Here is a 17886-nt window from a genome sequence, read left to right on the forward strand (position 1 = left end):
TGGTAACTGGTGACTGCAGCTGGCAGACTGTGTTAGAGACAACCTTGGCTTCAGCAGCTCAGTTTAGCAGTTTGGTGGCAGGCGAAGGTTCTGGGTTGGCTCCCGTTCTTGCTTGCTTTCTTTTAATTATTTTCCCTTTTTCTTCTTTTTTGGATTTATTTTCTTTACTTTTTCCCTGTTTGTTTTGCTTTTCGGTTGCAAAATTTGCTTTTGCTTTTTTTTTTTCCTTTGCCTTTTTATTTTGTTTTTGGTTTTTTTTTTGTTGCCTTGGTTAACAGTGAAGCGTATGGTTTTTTTAAAGGGAAAAGCATGACGAGAAAAGTAGAAGCTTGGCGAGAAGAGGCCCTGGAAGGCCCAGGAAGAGGAAACTTGGATCAAGCGCTCTGTCACCCATTAAGGAGAGAGGGAAGAGTGACAGCAAGAGTGGAAAGTAAGGCTGGAATTTGGGGAAGATGGGAACATGGCAGGGTCACTGCGCCAGGGTCTGACTCGGGGAGAGCATCTCGGCTGCAGCGGGGGCTCGTTGTGTTGGCAGGCTGGCTGCTGGCCCTGGAAGCGCGTGCCCTTAACGTGAGTGTGTCCTTGTGGTGGGGATGGCAGTGCCAGTGTCCTCCTTCCCCACAGGCAGAGCACTGTCTGGTGCTGGGGGCAGGTAGGACAGGTGGAGTTGAGCAGCGGTGAGGTGAGATGGCTGGCAGGGAGCTGTAGGCGAGGTTTTGGAGTTGGGCAGTGTGTCCTCGTGTGCTTTCAGGAGAGCAGATGGTGCAATCAGGTGCTGTAGAGCCAGTTGTGGGGATGTTGGTGTCAGAACTGGGAAGGACAGAGCTATTGCAGTTTATCTACTTTGTAGGACCTTTCTGCTGTTTTTCTTCTGTCTTCCTCTCTGTTCCCTGAATCAGTGGGAGTTGGTTTTGCCTGACATCTCTCTTTCAAGCATCTGGATTATCCTCTTCTCTGCTTTTTTCTCTTTTGCAAGTCCAGCTGCTCTTGTTTGGATCTCACCACTGTTGGCCATCTACCCTACCGTAGATGGCCCTCCAATGGGAAGGCATTTCCATGCTGCCTCCCTGTGTGCTTCATATTTCTGCAAATGTCCTTTTCAAGACTGCAAATCAGATTCAGGTGCCCAGCTCCCACTGACCAACGCTTCTGAAAATCTGTCCTCTTGGTGGCTCCGTGTTTTGCTCTTTGTGTTTGGGTGGCTGGCCAGGCTGGAGGTATCCAGAGGCAGCTGGAGTTGTGCATGTGTGGGTGTGTGAAGTGTTGTGTGTGCATGTCCCTGGATCACAGGAATGCTGGAGCAGGCTGCTCTGGGAGATGGAGGTGCACCCTCAGCCAGTGTCCAGGGCCTGAGGTGTTGGTTTAGCTGTTTGTGCAGGTCAGCAGAGAGGATAGAGGGAGGAGAAATGCCTGGAAGCTGAGGAGGCTGCCCGTGTCAGTGGCTTTGTGGTGTGACCAGTAGGCTTAGTGTGAAGGAGACAGCATATGAGAGCTTGAAATGGAAGCTTGGTAGGATCTTGAGGTGTTGAGTGATCATCCATCAGATAGTTACTGGAGACGGCTGGGGAGCCGGGAAAGATGTGCTTATAGTCTCACCTACTTTATTTTTTATTTTATTTTCTTATTTATTTACCCTCTCCTTTCCCCCCAAATCCCAAAGCAAGTCCAGTGATGTAGATCACAAATGCCTTTCACAAGGGGCCTGACTTGGAGTCTGGAGTGAGCCGGTCCTTGCAGTGCCTTTGTCCCTCCCTGTCACTCTGTGTGGCATTTCCTTGCCACCTCCTGCTCATACCAAAGCATCTAAAGTGTCTGGGCAGTGAGGCACCTCCCTGGGCCTCAGGAGTCTCTCCCTGCACCTACAAAATCCATGGAAGTAGAAGTGGGAAAAGACCTTAAGGGCCACCTCAGCTATCAGTCCTTCCTCTTATTGCTCTGTACCAAATCAGGCACTTTTTGGTGGCTGTTGTCAAAACACCAAGGACTTCATTGTAGAGACCACCTTGCAGGTCTCTGATTTCAGGCATCCTCATCTGTCCTGGTGGCCAAGAGTGTGCACAAAAGGGCTCCTTGGCTCTCCAGTTTGGTAGAAAACCTTGTCTAAACTGCTGTCACATCACAGTAGACTCAGCTCCTGCTGAGGATCCCCACTGTCCTGGGAGGCATTTAACCTCACTTTTGAGCTTGGTGGGGATCACAGGGAGGAAAGCCCCCCCCCACCTTGACCCATCCTGTGCTTGGCTTGCAGACTGAGCAAGTCCTTGTTGCTCTCTGAAGACTCTGAGACTGGTGAGGGCATGAAGAAGAGGCACAAAGGGGCCCTCCCAGAGGAGGACGAGGATGTGGAGAGCAGCAGTGGCAAGATGAAAGGGAAGAACCCAAGCTGGGAAGAGCATGATGCAGCTCCCAGCTTCTCAAATGAGGTCAGTGCCCTCGTGGGGAACATGGAACCACGGGCCAAAAGCCCATCTCTTTCCTGCTTTGCTGGTGTTGGCTTGGACTCCTGATCTTTCAGTGTCTGCTTTTAGGTCACATGGGTTTAGATGCTCTTCAGGAGAGGATTGTGTGCAGTGGAGGGGCTAATGTTGGCTTACAGAGGTGGAACTTCTTTGGAAGGCAGCAGAATCAAGTGCCTTGGAGCCAGCCAGAGCATTCAGTGCTGCACTGGCTCTGAGTCCAGAGCAGGGCTTGTCTTACCCCTTTGCCTATTGAGAGAGCACAGGGGAATGGACCTTCTGAAGCAAGGGAGGAATGGGATCACAGCATTGCTATTTCAAATGCAGGGTTTTCTGCTCCTGTTGAAGCAATGAGATATTTACTGGAGCTTTAAGCTGGTGATGAAATCCAAAATGCATGCAGGCAAAGTACTGAGTTAGAGCTGCTGTTATCTAGCTGTAGCACATGTAAAATATATTTGCTTTTTTCCAAGAGGCAAGAAAATACTGAAAAGGATGTAACAGCTCTGGCTGTAGTGCAGTGGTGCTGATGCTCATGCTGAGAGGTATTTGGAGTTTTTTTGGCATCCCAGCCTCTGGAGCTGGTTGATTATGTGGAAATTCGTATTTATTTGGCTGGCTCTTGGGTAAAGAAGATTTTTAATCCTTGTGATTTAGAGAAAAGCTTGTAAAACCAACCCAAACATACCCTAAAAGCCAGGTGGTGTAGATAAAAAAGAGCTCCAAAGTATGTTGTTCCATGAACATATTTCTTTTGGAAGAACATTCAGGTTTTCTAAGTTAATCTTGTAGTTTTGTAGTGTTCAGTAAGAGTAAAACTGTAGTGTTTGCTGACATCTTCCTCTTCCTCCTTAGTACCATGGTGGATTATGGCAACTGTGGTGCTAAGACTATCACCTTGAGGCTTTATTAACTACATGTATGACACAATTTGGAGGGCTAGTAAAATCCCTCAGGTCTGCCATGATATCTGCTCCATGTTCACCTCGTATCTTCCTTTCACCTCGGCAGTTAAAGCTCAAAAAGAAGAAGGTGCCATCAGATCAGGAGCAGCTGGCCAGCAAGCTTGACAAGGCCCTGTCTCTCACCAAACAAGACAAGCTCAAATCCCCTTTCAAATTTGCTGAGAGCTCTGGGGGAAAGCTCAAAACCAGTGGAGGTGGCAGCAGGTATCTCCCAGCCCACGAGGCTCTGCCAAGCAAGGAGGAGAAGAACCTGGCCAAGAACCTGGGCCTGTCACTGAAAACTGCCAAGGAAGGTAAAAACAAAGTGACTGCCAAAATGAAGAAGATGGAGGTGGGGTTGAAAGTCAAAAATCAGCTCAAGGTTTCCCATTCACCAGCAATATCTGAAGTTAGCAGCTACTCTTATAGTAAGTAACCTCTTTTTTATCTCTTCTGTCTGTAGGAGGGGTTGTGGTGGGAGTTTCTGGCCTGTTGGAAGGGGTCTTGCAGATGGGTCTGGTTTTACTCATGAATGAAAAGTGACCTCCTCCTCCTGCATCTTTGGGGTCAGCATGGGCTCTCTGCTCATCTTGCTGTCCAAGGGGAAGCCATGATCAGTGTGTCTCTTCCTGTGTTGTGTTCATCATCAGTGGGGAAAACACTTAAAGAAGTTGACCCGTGTTCTTGCTTTTGGTGAGAGTAGACACTCTCCTACCTGTCAGATGAGCAGGTGGAGCCTCTTCTCTAGGAGGGAGTTGACTGTTGAAGTCCTTGTTGAGTTCAGTGTGCTTGGCTTTAGGATGATGCCATGGAATCTGTTGGAATGGAAAAGCCTGGCTGTGACACTGATGTTCCTGAGCATCCTCCTGCCCTTCTGTGTCATGGCTTGCTTCCTGGCTGGCTGTGCTGAGCCTTCCCATGGCTCTCATCAGTCCTTGTCCCCACCTCACATCAGTGTGCTTGGTGGGTGTTACTTCTGAACACAGAGTGTGCCCGAGGTGAAGGTTCCACCAACTGACCCCTGTTACAGAAGGAAAAATCTGAATTGCTGACAATGTTGGGAAAACAGTAGAACCAAACATAGGAGAGTCTTTAACAGTTCAGGCAGACATTGGGGCAGAGTTTATGGTCTGAGACCGTTGTGTAATGGTCTCAGCTCACTTGCACACGCATCTTTCCCCTTGCTTGCAGCTATTTAAAGCCATGTTAAAACCTTTATGGGGTGTTTGTGTGCATAACAAATACATCTCTTGGTGCAACACTAGTTTGGAAATTTCACTAATGGGGAAGATGAGCTAGTGACTCTCCAATGGAACAAATGTTTGGCATGAAATTAGCCATTTATATAGCAAAATAGGAGTCATTGTGTCCACTGGACTTGAACACAGCCTTTGGCTTATTGTGCTGTACACACTACCCAGCAGTTCTGTTCTTGAGTGTGCTTTACTCCCAAGGACAGGCACGTGTCTCCCAAACTGTGGGCTCTGGAGCTAATGGGAAGAGAAAAGATGGGCTGTTGGTGGAGCTAAAGCCTTGGCTCATGGCAGAGGGAGCTTTTACCGTGCCAGCATACTTGGCACTGTGGTTTCATGGACAAAAACTCCCTCCCAGACCTAAGAGAGCTTCTATCTGACCACTGTCCAGTGAGTCTGCTGGTGTGGGAATGTTCCCCTTTGTCTCTCAGGTCTCAGCTCAGGATTGTTGTGACTGAGGAAACATCTCAGCTTCAGTTTTTCAGCTGTGTTCAGGTTCAAGGGAAGGGCCTCAGCCTGTCGTTTGGTCACTCAGGCATGGTGAATTTGGGGAGGCAGGTTGAGCATATGGCAGCGCCTCCTATGATTGCTGAGCTGCTCATGTGGAGAAGGAGAAGCAGGACTGGCGCCAAGTCCTTCTGCTTCCTGACCTCAGTATTGTTTACTCGGAGTCCTGAAAACTTTGGGCATAGATCCAAAGGGCAAACTGAGCATCTTACCCTCACAGATTTTAAGAAAAGTCAGGTGTCCAAAATAATTTGTGTATTTGGGCTTTGAGCTTCCTGAACTTGCCATTCTTCTTGTCTTCCTCTCCACAAGCCAGTGCAGTAGAGTGGGGAATGATGCCACAATGTCTGTAATGCTGTGGAGCTGAGGGCATGTCCACAAATGGGGAGGTGACAATGTACACCCACTTCTGTTGCATCCAGGGGTACCATGTGTTTTTTGTCCCTCTCATCAGATGCCAGAGGGGATGGCTGGATAACTTCTCACCTCCCACAAGGCTTAGCAGCTTTGTAAAGCCATGCTTCACCGACCAAGAAGCGCCTTGGTCCCTGCTCCTCTGCGGCGTACGCCGTGGAGCATCTGGGGCAGGGTGTTTGGAGTCAGACATTTGGAGTTAGACATCATGCCTTCTTGGCAGCTGGGCTTGCTCCAACCACACGTGTTGAAAACCCTCTGCGAGGGCTGGTTCATGTAGAAAAGGAGATTCAGGTCAAGAGTGTTGAATATCACCATAGCCAAGACAAATTCAGGTTGATGGTCCAGTTGTTGACAGTGCTGTGCCTTCAGTGGACATTTTCATAGTGGAAATGTTTGCTTCATTTTTCTGCTGCCAAGCTAAAAACACTCCTTGGATCTTAAAGGAGGACGAGGAGGTGGAGAATGTCCGGTTGTGATGGAAAGAAGGAATTTCTCTGTTTGTTGAGCTCAAGGCTTATGATGGAGCGCCTGGGCAGGGGTGGACAGTGGTGGCACCAAAACCCCCTAAAATCCCCAAACCCCAATTCGGTGATGTAACGCTCTTCCCACCCGCTTTGACCACAGATACGGACTCGGAGGAGGAGGAGGAGGAGGGATCCCTGAGGGACGAGTGGCCCGCGCAGCCCCCGTCCGCCGCCAAGCCGCGGCCGCCTGGCCTGTACAGCTCGACGGGCAGGAAGGGCGGCCGGGCGGCCGGCGGCCCCAGGGCGGCCCCGCGCAGCGCGGTGGCGGCCGGGCGGCCGCTGAGGCCCAAGGCGGCGGCGGGGCGGAAGCAGCCCTTCTGCCTGCTGCTGAGGGAGGCCGAGGCGGGATCTTCCTTCAGCGACTCCTCGGAGGACTCGTTCGATCAAGGTTATTAATTTATAGCGAACGCACCCCGTGCCGCGGCCGTGTGGGAGCGGGGCGGGGGCGAGGGGCCTGGCGGGCCGGGGTCAGCCATTTTGATGGTCGGAGCCAGGGCGGCCATCTTTGTCCTTGGCAGCGTAGCCTGCTTTATCACCCCAGCGGTTATTTTTTATCCTTTTTGTATCTGTATCATTGTGATATTTTTACTGGCTGGCTCTTTTAGAGCCTCTATATCCACTGGGTTTTAGTGTCCGCCTCTCCCTGCTTTCCTGTTCCCTTCCTCCCTTCAGTTTTAACCTCACTCCCTTCCTTGCTGCCACCACCACTATTAGGAGGAGGAGGAGGGATCCCTGAGGGACGAGTGGCCCGCGCAGCCCCCGTCCGCCGCCAAGCCGCGGCCGCCTGGCCTGTACAGCTCGACGGGCAGGAAGGGCGGCCGGGCGGCCGGCGGCCCCAGGGCGGCCCCGCGCAGCGCGGTGGCGGCCGGGCGGCCGCTGAGGCCCAAGGCGGCGGCGGGGCGGAAGCAGCCCTTCTGCCTGCTGCTGAGGGAGGCCGAGGCGGGATCTTCCTTCAGCGACTCCTCGGAGGACTCGTTCGATCAAGGTTATTAATTTATAGCGAACGCACCCCGTGCCGCGGCCGTGTGGGAGCGGGGCGGGGGCGAGGGGCCTGGCGGGCCGGGGTCAGCCATTTTGATGGTCGGAGCCAGGGCGGCCATCTTTGTCCTTGGCAGCGTAGCCTGCTTTATCACCCCAGCGGTTATTTTTTATCCTTTTTGTATCTGTATCATTGTGATATTTTTACTGGCTGGCTCTTTTAGAGCTTTTATATCCACTGGGTTTTAGTGTCCGCCTCTCCCTGCTTTCCTGTTCCCTCCCTCCCTTCAGTTTTAACCTCACTCCCTTCCTTGCTGCCACCACCACTATTATATTATTATTATTACTATTATTATTATTATTTTTATTATTATTATTTTATTTTGGCATGAGCATTGTCAAAGTTTGAAAGGAGCTTTTTAAATTACTTTCCTCCTTTTCCCCCTTTTTTCCCGCATTTATTATTTTCCCCTCCTTTGCTTTTTCCCCTCTTGTTTATTACCCCCATTTTTTTTTTCTTCCTTTTTTCCTTTTTCTTTTATCCCCCTCCCTTTTTTTTTTCCTTCCTTTTTTTTTTAATTTTTTTTTGTTTATTACCGGGGTACTGTTGTGTGGCCGTGTGACTTGATGTTTGTACTGCAATTTGGTTTACCAAGCTTTATTAAACATACCGAGTTCATTTTTAACTAAACCTGTGTACCTTGTCTCTCTTGCTGTGTCTCTTATCAGGCGATTAGGTTGCTGCTTCACTCCATCCTGCTCTGCATCCCCCTCCTGCTCCCACTCCCCATCAGTAGAACTGGAATTAACCTAGTCTGGGGTACTCTCTATTATTCAAATATCCCTGCTGCCTTTGTCCAGATAAAGCCTAGTCTTCCCCCTTTCCCCCCAACCCCTTTAAGTTGGTTTTTTTTTTTTCCCACCCATTTTTAGTTTTATCTTTCTCAGTTTGTTTGCTGATAGACTCTCTCCAGGCAGGCACATAAAACATAGAGGCACTGACTCCTTGTTGCTGCTGCAGGAGGGTGTAGGAGGGTGTATTTAACAGCCAGAAATTTTTCTTTTTAATTTTTTAAAACACAAATGTCAAGTTTTTGTGTCTCTTTTTGGGTGGTAGGTTTTGGTTTTTTTCAGATACCCAGACGTAACCCATGGTGCTCAAGGATGTGGCAATTACTGCATTAAATTTGACTCTCCAGTTTCCCTCCCTCACCCTCAACCCAATTTTTTTCTTGCAGCTTTTTTTTTTGTCAGCCTGTCATTAGTACTTCAGTGGGAAAAGAGATTACTTGAGACTTTTCCTCCAGAGACACAAGGGGTTTCTGTTTTAGAGCGCACTCATTAAATAATAATCATGGGGAAAGGTCATTTTAATGAGCCCTCAGCTCCCGAAAGAAACTAGCTTGGCTGGGCTGAATGCAAAGCAAGAGCATCCCCAGTTGTTATCTAAGTTACATGGCAGAGCTGGATGTAGCCCAGCAAAAGTTTTTTAGTGTTTTACACTGCTCAGGGCTGTTAATTGAAAAACAGGGCTGGGTAGTTTGGCTTTTGGGTTTTTTTTTGTTGTTGTTTTTTTTTTTTTATTTTTTTTTTGAGTTTTTTTGATGTTAATTTCCTTCGTGCACCTGTTTGGTTTTTTCTTCCCTCCAAACCCAACCTCCAAAGGAAGATAATTAAAGCTAAAAATAAAAAAAAAAGGAAAAACTAAAAAGAAGAGAAAATTATCAAACATGACAGAAAGATACAGAATGTTGATTTGTTTTGATGTGGCTCTGGGCTGGACCCACCAATTCATTTCAAAGAAAACCTAAAAGAGAAATACATGTGTCAAAAAAAAAAAAAATTGTTCTTTAGAGCAAAAGTTGTGGGGGTAGTGAATTTTATGTAAGGCCACCACATTTCCATGAAGAGTCTGCGTTAACTTCCATTCTTCCCTTCCTTGTTCCTTCCTGCATCTTTTCTTTGTTTGTTTTGCTGCTGTTGGAAATTTTGAGGATATCAATCCCTTTTAGGTGCCGAGTTCTTGATGGGGGTTTTGGGTTTGCTTTTTGGTTTTGCTCCAGGTAAGCAGAGAGGTAACTTGTCCCTTTGTCAATTTTTCAAGTAACCTGTCTGCTTTATTAGAAGAAATAAACTAAAAATCCCAGTTTTATGGGATAAAATCTGGGGAGGGGAGGGGGTATGGGAGGAGGTTGGGGAATCTGGAACAAATGGAGAAATACATTGTAAATCCCATTGGGGTGTCAGTTAATGGTGGGGAAACCAAAGATGCAAAACCTCCTGGGGTGGGAGGTGGGTATGGAGAGGGAGGTGGGAAGGGATTATTGGTTACAATTTGGGGTTTTTTCCCTGCAAATGAATTTCTTTTTTTTTTGGTTGTTTTCTTTTTCTTTTCTTTTTTTTTTTTTTTTTGTCAGAAGCATTTCTTGAAGGGATATTTGGGTAATAGGGTTTCTGATGGCTTTCCCTGAATACTAAACCGATTAATAACCTCAGCTTTTCTAGAAGTGCTCGCTTTCTCCTTGCAGCTGCTTGACCAACCCTTTCACCCCTGCCCCTATCCATGATGCTTTGAATGTCTGTGTCGGTCTCTTGCATTTGCTCTCACGCTGCACTAAAGAAGCAAAGTGGTTGGCTGGTTGTAGGGCAGACACTTCTCAGCGAGGGTCACTAGCCATGAACCTGAACCTTGACCATTGTTATGTAGGTAGGCAAAATAACTTTTCTTTATGTCATCTGTCAGCCTCAGACGTTTCGATGTTGCCTCCATGAATAATGACACGTAGCTCTTTGCATTCTCTTGGTTATTTTAATTTTGAAAATGATTGCTGTCCGCTTTCAGCTTTCCTCTGTCCGTGAAGAGTCTCACATGGAAGGTTTGCACGTGGGTGTGTGTGTGTGTCTGAGGACTCCAGAAATGCTTTGCTGCTTGCAGAACTACTTTTGGAGAGCCCCTTAGCCCAGCCAGGACAAGGATTTGCAGATGAGTTTGAGATGCAAACCTTAAAGGTTTCTGGACCACGGTGCAGAAATGTCCCCGTGTCAGGGATGTTGCCTGGGCCTGGCCCTGCAGTATCTGTGTCAGAGGTGGGATTAGCTGCAGGAAGACCTGCTTTCTGTCATCTGGTTAGACATGGATCAGGGGGGACACTCTGCCTTCTTACAGACCAAACATCCCGTTGCCATTCTGATAAGAGGCAAAGCTTGTGGTTTTTAATCCAGTCACCTTGGAGAGGAAACTGCTAATGTGGGCTAAAGCCCATCAGGAGAGGTAATTCCTTGAGCTTTCTGAAACCAAAGACCCATAAGTCCTCCTCCTCCATACTCTGTTTTCCTTAAGAATTTAGTACCTCCTTTTCAGTTCTCTTTTTCCTGACTTGGAGGATGATTTTACCCCAATTAAAAAAAAAAACAAAGAGCAGTGATAACCAGTTCCTTACACATTCCAATGTGATAGTTGTAATATTTTTAAATTTTTATAAGCACTTCTGGAGTCAACAGCACAGCACATGTCAAGGAGAAGAATCTTCCAATGATGAGTATTGGCTTATCTGGGGAAAAAAAAAAAAAGGTACAGTCTTAAATTGGACACTCAAAAATAAGTAACCTCCAGAATTTGGACAGATTGCAGAAATCAGATGTTAATGACCCAGTAGCTGTCTAAAGTCTGCCTGTACTTAGCCTGCTTTGTATGCTGTAGATCTGCTTGGTGTTATGAGAAAATCATGCTGTTTATTTTTACAATGTGAAATGACTGTTTTAAGTGTGTGTTTTTACTCCCTCCCTTCCCCAGCCTTTCCTCTTCACACCCCCCTCAACCCGTCTTGTTACATACATCAGTCTCTAAAAACCAAATTGCTTAACCAATTTCTGTTCATCATTAACAAATCTTCATTTACTGCTCTCCTACAGTAAATACCATGGCAGCTTAGCTGTTAAAAGCAATGAGAAAACTTAGTATTCTTAACTGGGTTTGGGTTTTAATTTAGTGCAGGTAAAAATTAAAATAATCTTTGGCTCCAGTTTATGTGGCATCAATAGCATTTAAATATGAATGTATTGTTTGTTTTGGCTGTGGAGTTGTGTATGTACACGTGTGGTTGCGTGTGTGGGTATATACACACATATACATGCTCTTAAAAATGTCAATTAGAAAAGATATTTTTAACTTTGAGCATTTTTTCCTTTACCCTCTCTCAGTGTTAACAGAATTGCAATTGAAAGAAAAAATGATTTTTTAAAAAATGCCTTTTTCCCCCTTGCTAGATAAAAATCACCTTTTCAGGACGAAAAAAAAATTGAGGCTTCAATTGTGTAAAGGCATCTGTGCATAGTTAATTTTAAACCCACACATAGTTTGGGTACAGGAGGAATAAAACTTCTGCTTCCCATTAAATGCAGGCACCAGCCTCTCCAAGGAGCCACACAGATGGACAGAGAGCACCATGCCACCATGGCCAGAAGTTTGGGGACTTACTTTAGAAGCATGTGGGTTTGGAGCAGAGCCCCAAATGTCTTCTTTTTGCTTCATTTGTTACTTTTTGTCCCTTGGAAAAATCAGAAAGAAGAGGAGCAGGGATTGTGTTGTGCATGTGGAGTGGGGTTAGCAAGATCTATCCTCGCTGTGAGAGGTGGAGGAGGACAGATCTGTGCTGTGAATGTGTTAAATGGGGTTATTTTCAGGCTGGAAATTGTATCTCCTGCAGATAAAAATGTAAGTGTTGTGGTAAAAATGCTGACAAGGGACTGTCTTCAGTTGTCTTTCTGTAGCGTGACGCCGTGTGTGAGCAGGAGTCTGGAATAACCACCAGGCACCTCGTTGTGCTGTGTATTTTCTGTAGCCTGAGGAGCAGCCACTGCCATCCTGGCTTTTAAATCTGTTTTACCTGAGTGCCTCTGAAATTCTGCAGCTGATGGGCACCCTTTTGCCCTTGCACATGCAGAGTGTAAGTGCTGAAGGAATGGTGCTGCTGGGCAGCCCATGTGGCTGAACCAGTGGGGCTGGGCTGGTCATGGATTTTCCTGCAAACTTTGCCCATTTTTTCCCCCCCATTTTCCTCCCCAGCTGCTCACTGAGTCACTCGCTGCTCAGCCAGCTCTCAGATCTGGCATGAGGGGCTGTACAGGTTGATTTTTTTTCTTTTTTTCCCCCTGTTTTTGTTGAAAATTGCTGAATTTCAGAGCTAGGTGGAATGGATGGGAAAGGTCTCACTACCCCACAGCGTGGCACTGAACTCAGGCACAGTTTTCCTGCTTTTCAGGCAGGTGGTTTTCATGCCTCAGAATAAAGTTCATCTGGATTTGTTTTCTCTTTGGCAAAATGTGATGTAAAAACAGCAGTAGTGACCCGTTTTCTGGTAGGGGAAGGAATCTGATCCCAATTTGCTGTGGATTTTTTTTTGCATGTGGTTTTTATGCAAGGAGTGAACAGGGTTGTGGATTTCTTGGTATTGACTGCAGGACTGTAGGCTTAGTAGCATTTTTATTTCACAAGGAGTGAGTCTGAGCAACTGAAATGGGGAAGGAATTTTTATGCAGTTAAAAATTAGTATTCTCTGACTATCAGATGTATGCTACAGAGATAAGTCATCCATATTAAAAAAAAAGGCAAAAAAAGCTGCCAGCTACCTCAGTTGATAAAATACAAGGATGAGAACATTGTTTTCTGATATTCCTGTTCTTTCTAATATCATGGAAAAATAACACTTGTGTTATTGTAATTTTTTTTTCTGAGCAACCAAGTGTTGAGGACGTTTTTATCTATCCCAGAGGGCATATGTGAAAAGAAAAGGATTTTCATGTTCATTCCAGCTCATTTTGAAGGGATCTGGTTTCTCATTTGGCTGGATTTCAGACACAAGGGTAGTGGCTGGTAGGAGCTGGGGAGTGGGCTCAGAACAGGGCTCCTGCTAGTGGTGGAAATTTTCCAGCAGCCTCAATGATCCTACTTAAGCCCTCAATTTCAAAAGAAATGAAATATCTTTTCCAGACCCACTTTTCACAGTTAAATATATATATTTTTATAGATCTGTTTGCTCATATATGTGTGTGTATAAGTGTGTGTGTGGTGTATGTGCATTTGTGAAGTGGCTTGCTCACCAGCACTCACTGGATGAGATACTGTTAAAATTAATTGCCTCTGAGCTGCTGACAGACTCTTGGGAAGCGCTGTAGGGAGGGAGAGGTGCCACTCTCGGAGCATCTACCCCCAAAATACCTGCTGTGTACACACCCTAGAGGAAACCCTCAGCCCACTGCTCTGCAGGTGTCAGCTGAGGCAGGCAGTGAGGCTGATTTCTTTGCCAGAATTAGATTTTGGCTGTGGGCAGCTCTTCCTGCCTGTGCTGAGCTGGGCTTCCCTGTCCTGAGCTGTAGAGAGGGAAATGAAAGGCATGGAGAGAGTTCTGAGGCACAGGGTTCAAACACTGCTCCTTGTCTCCAACACTACCTACACCTTCCTCCCTTATGCATTCCAAATCCATTGCTTTCGAATTATTATTTCTCCCCCCCTCTTTGCATTTTTGCTTCCTGCCCCTTCTCCTCTCCTTGTTCCCCTTGCCTCCCGCCATGGCACAGGCTGCTCTCTGGTATTCCCCTTCCCTGCTGATCTCTGGTTCTGATTACACTAATGGATTTCATTATGGAGGAAGTGTTGGTGGGCGGGAGGGGAATCCCACAGCTCCCAGGTCGGGATTTTCAAAGGAATTAAGATTTTAATTCCTCCTGAAAGCTGTAGGGAAGGGGTGCCTGGCATCCTTTTCAAATCTGCCAACACCCTGCTCTTCCCTCCCTTGCCCTGAGTGGGTTGTCTTTGCTGTACCTGCATTGCTGTGTCCTTCCAGGGTGGTGGCAGGCAGGGTGACACCGGCTCTATGGCTGCAAGGACACGTGTGTGCCCATGGCCAGCGTCTTGTGGCTCGGTCCTGGGTGGCTCAGTGCCACTTTGGTGGGCACCGAGCAGCAGGAGAGGTGCGGTTCGGGTTGGGAGTGTGGCTGGTGCACAGCTCCGTGAGGTTTGTAATGGGCTCCCTCTTTTCTGCGTGCCAGATTCCAGCTCGGAGGAGGAGGACGACGACGATGAGGAAGAAGAGGAGGAAGCAGAGGACTATGGCACGGATGGCACAGACAGGCTGTCATCACCTGCCCTGGATGAGAGTGGCCTGGGCCTTCTGGCCAGGTTTGCTGCCAGCGCCATGCCCAGCCCCATCGTTCCCCCTCCTCTTTCCATCATCCAGCTGGAGGCCAAGCAGAAGGCGAAGAAGAAGGAGGAGAGGCAGAGCCTGATGGGTGAGTTCCATGCTGGTGCTGTGGGGGCAAGCTGGAAGGTTTGGGAGGTCCCAGCTGTGCTGCAAGAGAGCAGGTTGTGTAGCCAGACACCGAGCTGCCTTTTCTTCACTTTGGCAGCTTGGTCGTGATGCTGAAGGTGGGGAAAATGGTTGATAGGGAGACAAAAGCCAGTCATGGACATGGCAGGTTAGCAGCTGCAGCCGTGGCTTCCTTAGGGACAGCTGGGGCTATGTCAAAGTTTCCTCTTTTCCTACTTGGCAAATTCTCAACAAGACATGCTGCAAAGGCAAGCAGTGGGATGCTGCATCCCCTTGGACAGAGTGCAGAAGGCAGTGAAGTGCTGTTAAATTTGAGAGAAGGAAGCATGTGCTAAATGCAGCTGACCTTGGATACCCAAGGGAAGCACAGACACCCAAGCAGAAGAAAAGCTCTTTCCATCAGCCCATCCCATCAGCTTCCTTATAGAAACCAGCCAGAGAGACTTGAAGCAAGCATTCCTTCCTCTGCTCATGTGCTTGCAGTGCCAGAATCTGGGTTTCTGCCCTGCCTCTGTCTCAGTTTCAATGTGTTGGGAGTTTCATTTCTTCCTCTCCCCATGCCCTGCTGAACAAGTGCCCATTGGTGACATTGTTCCTGGTCAGACAGATCTATATGGCTTCCATTTATAAATTCTCTATTAATATTTATTAAGTGATAATGGAATTTATAGCATGCTTCAGAATGGAAAATGATGTCCTCCTCGGGAGCCTGGCTTGTTTTAGCACTGTTTCCATGCTATATTAGGCTTTTGCCATCTTGTTCCAACAGCCACTGCTAAGAATTTATTGTCTTGTAATCTGCCCTCCTTGAAACTGGAAGCATCTAGAAATTACCTCATGCAGTACTGAGAGAGGAGAAGGAGTGTTTTAATTTCCAGTGGGTTCTTCATTTTGAGCTTTGCCAGCTTTGTTTTTGACATGCTGGCTCTTTTTTCTCTCCATGCTGGGGCTGTCTCAGGGGAAGAGGATTGGGTAGAAGATGAGAGCAGTTTCCTGCAGACTGAATTTACCCAGGAAAGTGAGTGTATTTGAGAGAAGGATCAAGGGAAGATGCTTTCCTTGCTTGTGCCATGTACATTTTCATTTTCCCATGAATGTTGTTTGCCTGCCTCCTGCCCATGTTGCTGGAGGTGTAGGTGCTTTCTCAGTTTCTCTTCTGCCCCTGGAAACCTGATTTGCTTTCCTTTATCAGGTTCAGGGGAACACAGTGAAGATGGGGAACATCTTGGCATTACTACAGTATTTCAGACCTCTGGTCACTGCTTTGCTCATGGTGCTGAGAAAAGGCCAGTGTGAGGGGAATTCCATTTGCCACAGATAAAAGATCATTTACGTCTCTTGACTTTAAGGCGACTCCTTGAGCCAGTAAAAGGATCTGTGGTGTCTGTTGGCCATTGGGAAAAAATAAGCTTGAAATCTGGGTTTATTCCATTTGTTAAAAGACATTGTTCTCCTGAAACAAAGGTGAGACTGGAGAGGACTCCCACCAGGACAGAAGGAGGGATCAGCTTGTGGGGTTTATGCTTGGTTTCAGCTGAGCAGTTCCTTTTTGAGGAGGGGCATGTTAAAGTATATTTTCTCTTCAGAGCTTTCCTGCAGGGTTTTGCTTGTGGGAGAAGGGAGAAAATGGAGGCAGGGAACACACTGAACCACACTGCCTGAACTGTTGGGCTCTGGTTTGGAGCAGGGCTGGCTTATAGGGAATTTCCAGTGTTTTATGGGTCAGAAATGGAGGTCTGAGGGATGTGGGGATTGGAAAGAGGAACAACCAAGAGCTCTACTGAACAGGCACAGCATCTTCCATGGAGCCCAGAAGTTTCCAGCAGGATGTGTCTCCTCTTGGCTCAGCCAGGAATTTGACTGATGGTTCAATCCTTTGCTCCTAGGGACAGAGTTTGAGTACACAGACTCGGAGAGTGAGATCAAGATCAGGAAGAAGTCTCCTTCAGGGCTGCTGCGTGGGAAGAAGGGGCCGCTGGAGCCCGGCAGCATCCCGCCCAGCCAGACCCCCAGCAGCCTTGACTCCACATCTGGGAGCGCTGACAAGGCCAAGCTGGGGGCTGAGAAGGGCCGCAAGCTGAAGAAATTCAAATCCCCTAAGGACTTGAGCTTTGAGTTTGGGCTGGAGGCCAGCGATGACGACCTGTGGAACCGGCGCCGCAGCGAGCGGATCTTCCTCCACGACGCCACCACGTCCTCGGCCATGCTGACATCCACGGCCCCTGCCAGCTCCACCCCCGTCTCCAAACCTGGGCGCTGTGGCAAGGGGGCCCCCATGAGCCCCAAAAAGGAGGGCAGCAAGGGGAAGGAGAGGAAGGAGCTAAGCAAGGTGAGGAACGTGCTGGCCAGATTGGTGTTTGGACACTTGCGAGCTGAGCATGAATGGAGGGCAGTCAATTCCACTAAGGTAGAGGAGAGTTGAGTCCTGTCTCAGCAGTTGTTTGGCTGCCCCTTGTCACCCCTGTCAGCCCCATGTACACCTGGAGGCTCTGTCAGACCTGGATCTGACTTGCAGGTGGTAAAAGCTTGTTATGTTTGAATGGGGCTGTTTACTTCTGTCACCCTCTGCGTCCCAAATCCATTGTGTTTGGGTGGTCAGAGTTGATGATCCTGCATTAAAACAGATCCTGTGAAATCTCTCTCCCACTTTCTGCATGAGGTTGTCCTCTTGCTGACCTGTGGCCCCCAGACTGGCCTTTAAGGCTGTTCCCCTTTGTGTGGTGATTTCTGAGGTCTGTCCCTGGCTGGGGGTGACAGTGGTCTCTGGGTTACTGGCTTTTCATCTAAGCTGAATGCTTGGCTCCCTCTGGCTCCAGTCCAGTTCATGGCAGTGTTATGGAAAAACACTGATGGGGAGAGTTAGACAACTCAGTCGTGACGTGAGGCCAACTGGGATCTTTTTGGAGCTCTTTGGAGGAAGATTTGATGGGCAGGAGTTGCTCTCCAGTGTAATGAAAGGCTCTTCTGAAAATGTGTGAAGCCAGAAAGCAGAGCTGAGAGATGTAGGATGTGATGTGGGCAGTGAACTAACTGCTGGCTGAACATCATCCCACCTGTGCATCCCCTGCCTTGCTCCACCTTTTCCCTCTCCTTGGACCCAGGTCTTTACCAATCTTCACTTTACTGATGGAAGTGTTTTGTTTTATTTTTAGCAGCGGAAGAAGGGTAAAGAAACGCCCTGCTGCTCCTCCTCCTCATCCATGTCTCCTCCTGGCATCCCCAGCTCCCCCTCTGATGTTCGGGTCAGCCTGGCAAGTGCCCTGGGCTCCAGCAAGAAGAGCAAAGCTAAGGTGAAAGCCAAGGAGGTGAAAAAAGAGGTGAGGGACTGGTTCTAGTATGGCTGGACTGGACTGTTGCAGCGTGAGGGAGGGAAAGCAGAGGTGCAGGTTTTGCTGGGTGTGTTACAGGCAAAGGGCTGGTTTGAAAAGCCTGAAATCCAAGGAAGACTCTCTGATAGTACCTGCTGCTACCATCTGGTGTTC

At 47.9% G+C, this 17886-nt stretch overlaps 1 protein-coding gene across 5 annotated transcripts in view; it reads left to right on the forward strand.

Annotated features, from left to right (window-relative positions):
• The window catches only part of TNRC18 (trinucleotide repeat containing 18), a 56021-nt gene that overhangs the window by 28901 nt on the left and 9234 nt on the right, over nucleotides 1-17886 (forward strand). For 3 of the 5 annotated variants that reach the window (XM_039732623.1, XM_039732620.1, XM_039732619.1), the window contains exons 12-18: nucleotides 302-430; nucleotides 2249-2423; nucleotides 3468-3828; nucleotides 6202-6489; nucleotides 14127-14366; nucleotides 16291-16733; nucleotides 17557-17721. In XM_039732623.1, coding sequence (XP_039588557.1) covers nucleotides 302-430; nucleotides 2249-2423; nucleotides 3468-3828; nucleotides 6202-6489; nucleotides 14127-14366; nucleotides 16291-16733; nucleotides 17557-17721 — 1801 coding nt within the window. The remainder of the gene's footprint in view (nucleotides 1-301; nucleotides 431-2248; nucleotides 2424-3467; nucleotides 3829-6201; nucleotides 6490-14126; nucleotides 14367-16290; nucleotides 16734-17556; nucleotides 17722-17886) is intronic. The other 2 variants (XM_039732621.1, XM_039732624.1) reach the window with 2 other exon arrangements.

The sequence above is a fragment of the Passer montanus genome, unplaced genomic scaffold, assembly GCF_014805655.1.
Source record: "Passer montanus isolate IOZ18808 unplaced genomic scaffold, ASM1480565v1 scaffold8, whole genome shotgun sequence".
Classification (NCBI taxonomy): domain Eukaryota; kingdom Metazoa; phylum Chordata; class Aves; order Passeriformes; family Passeridae; genus Passer; species Passer montanus.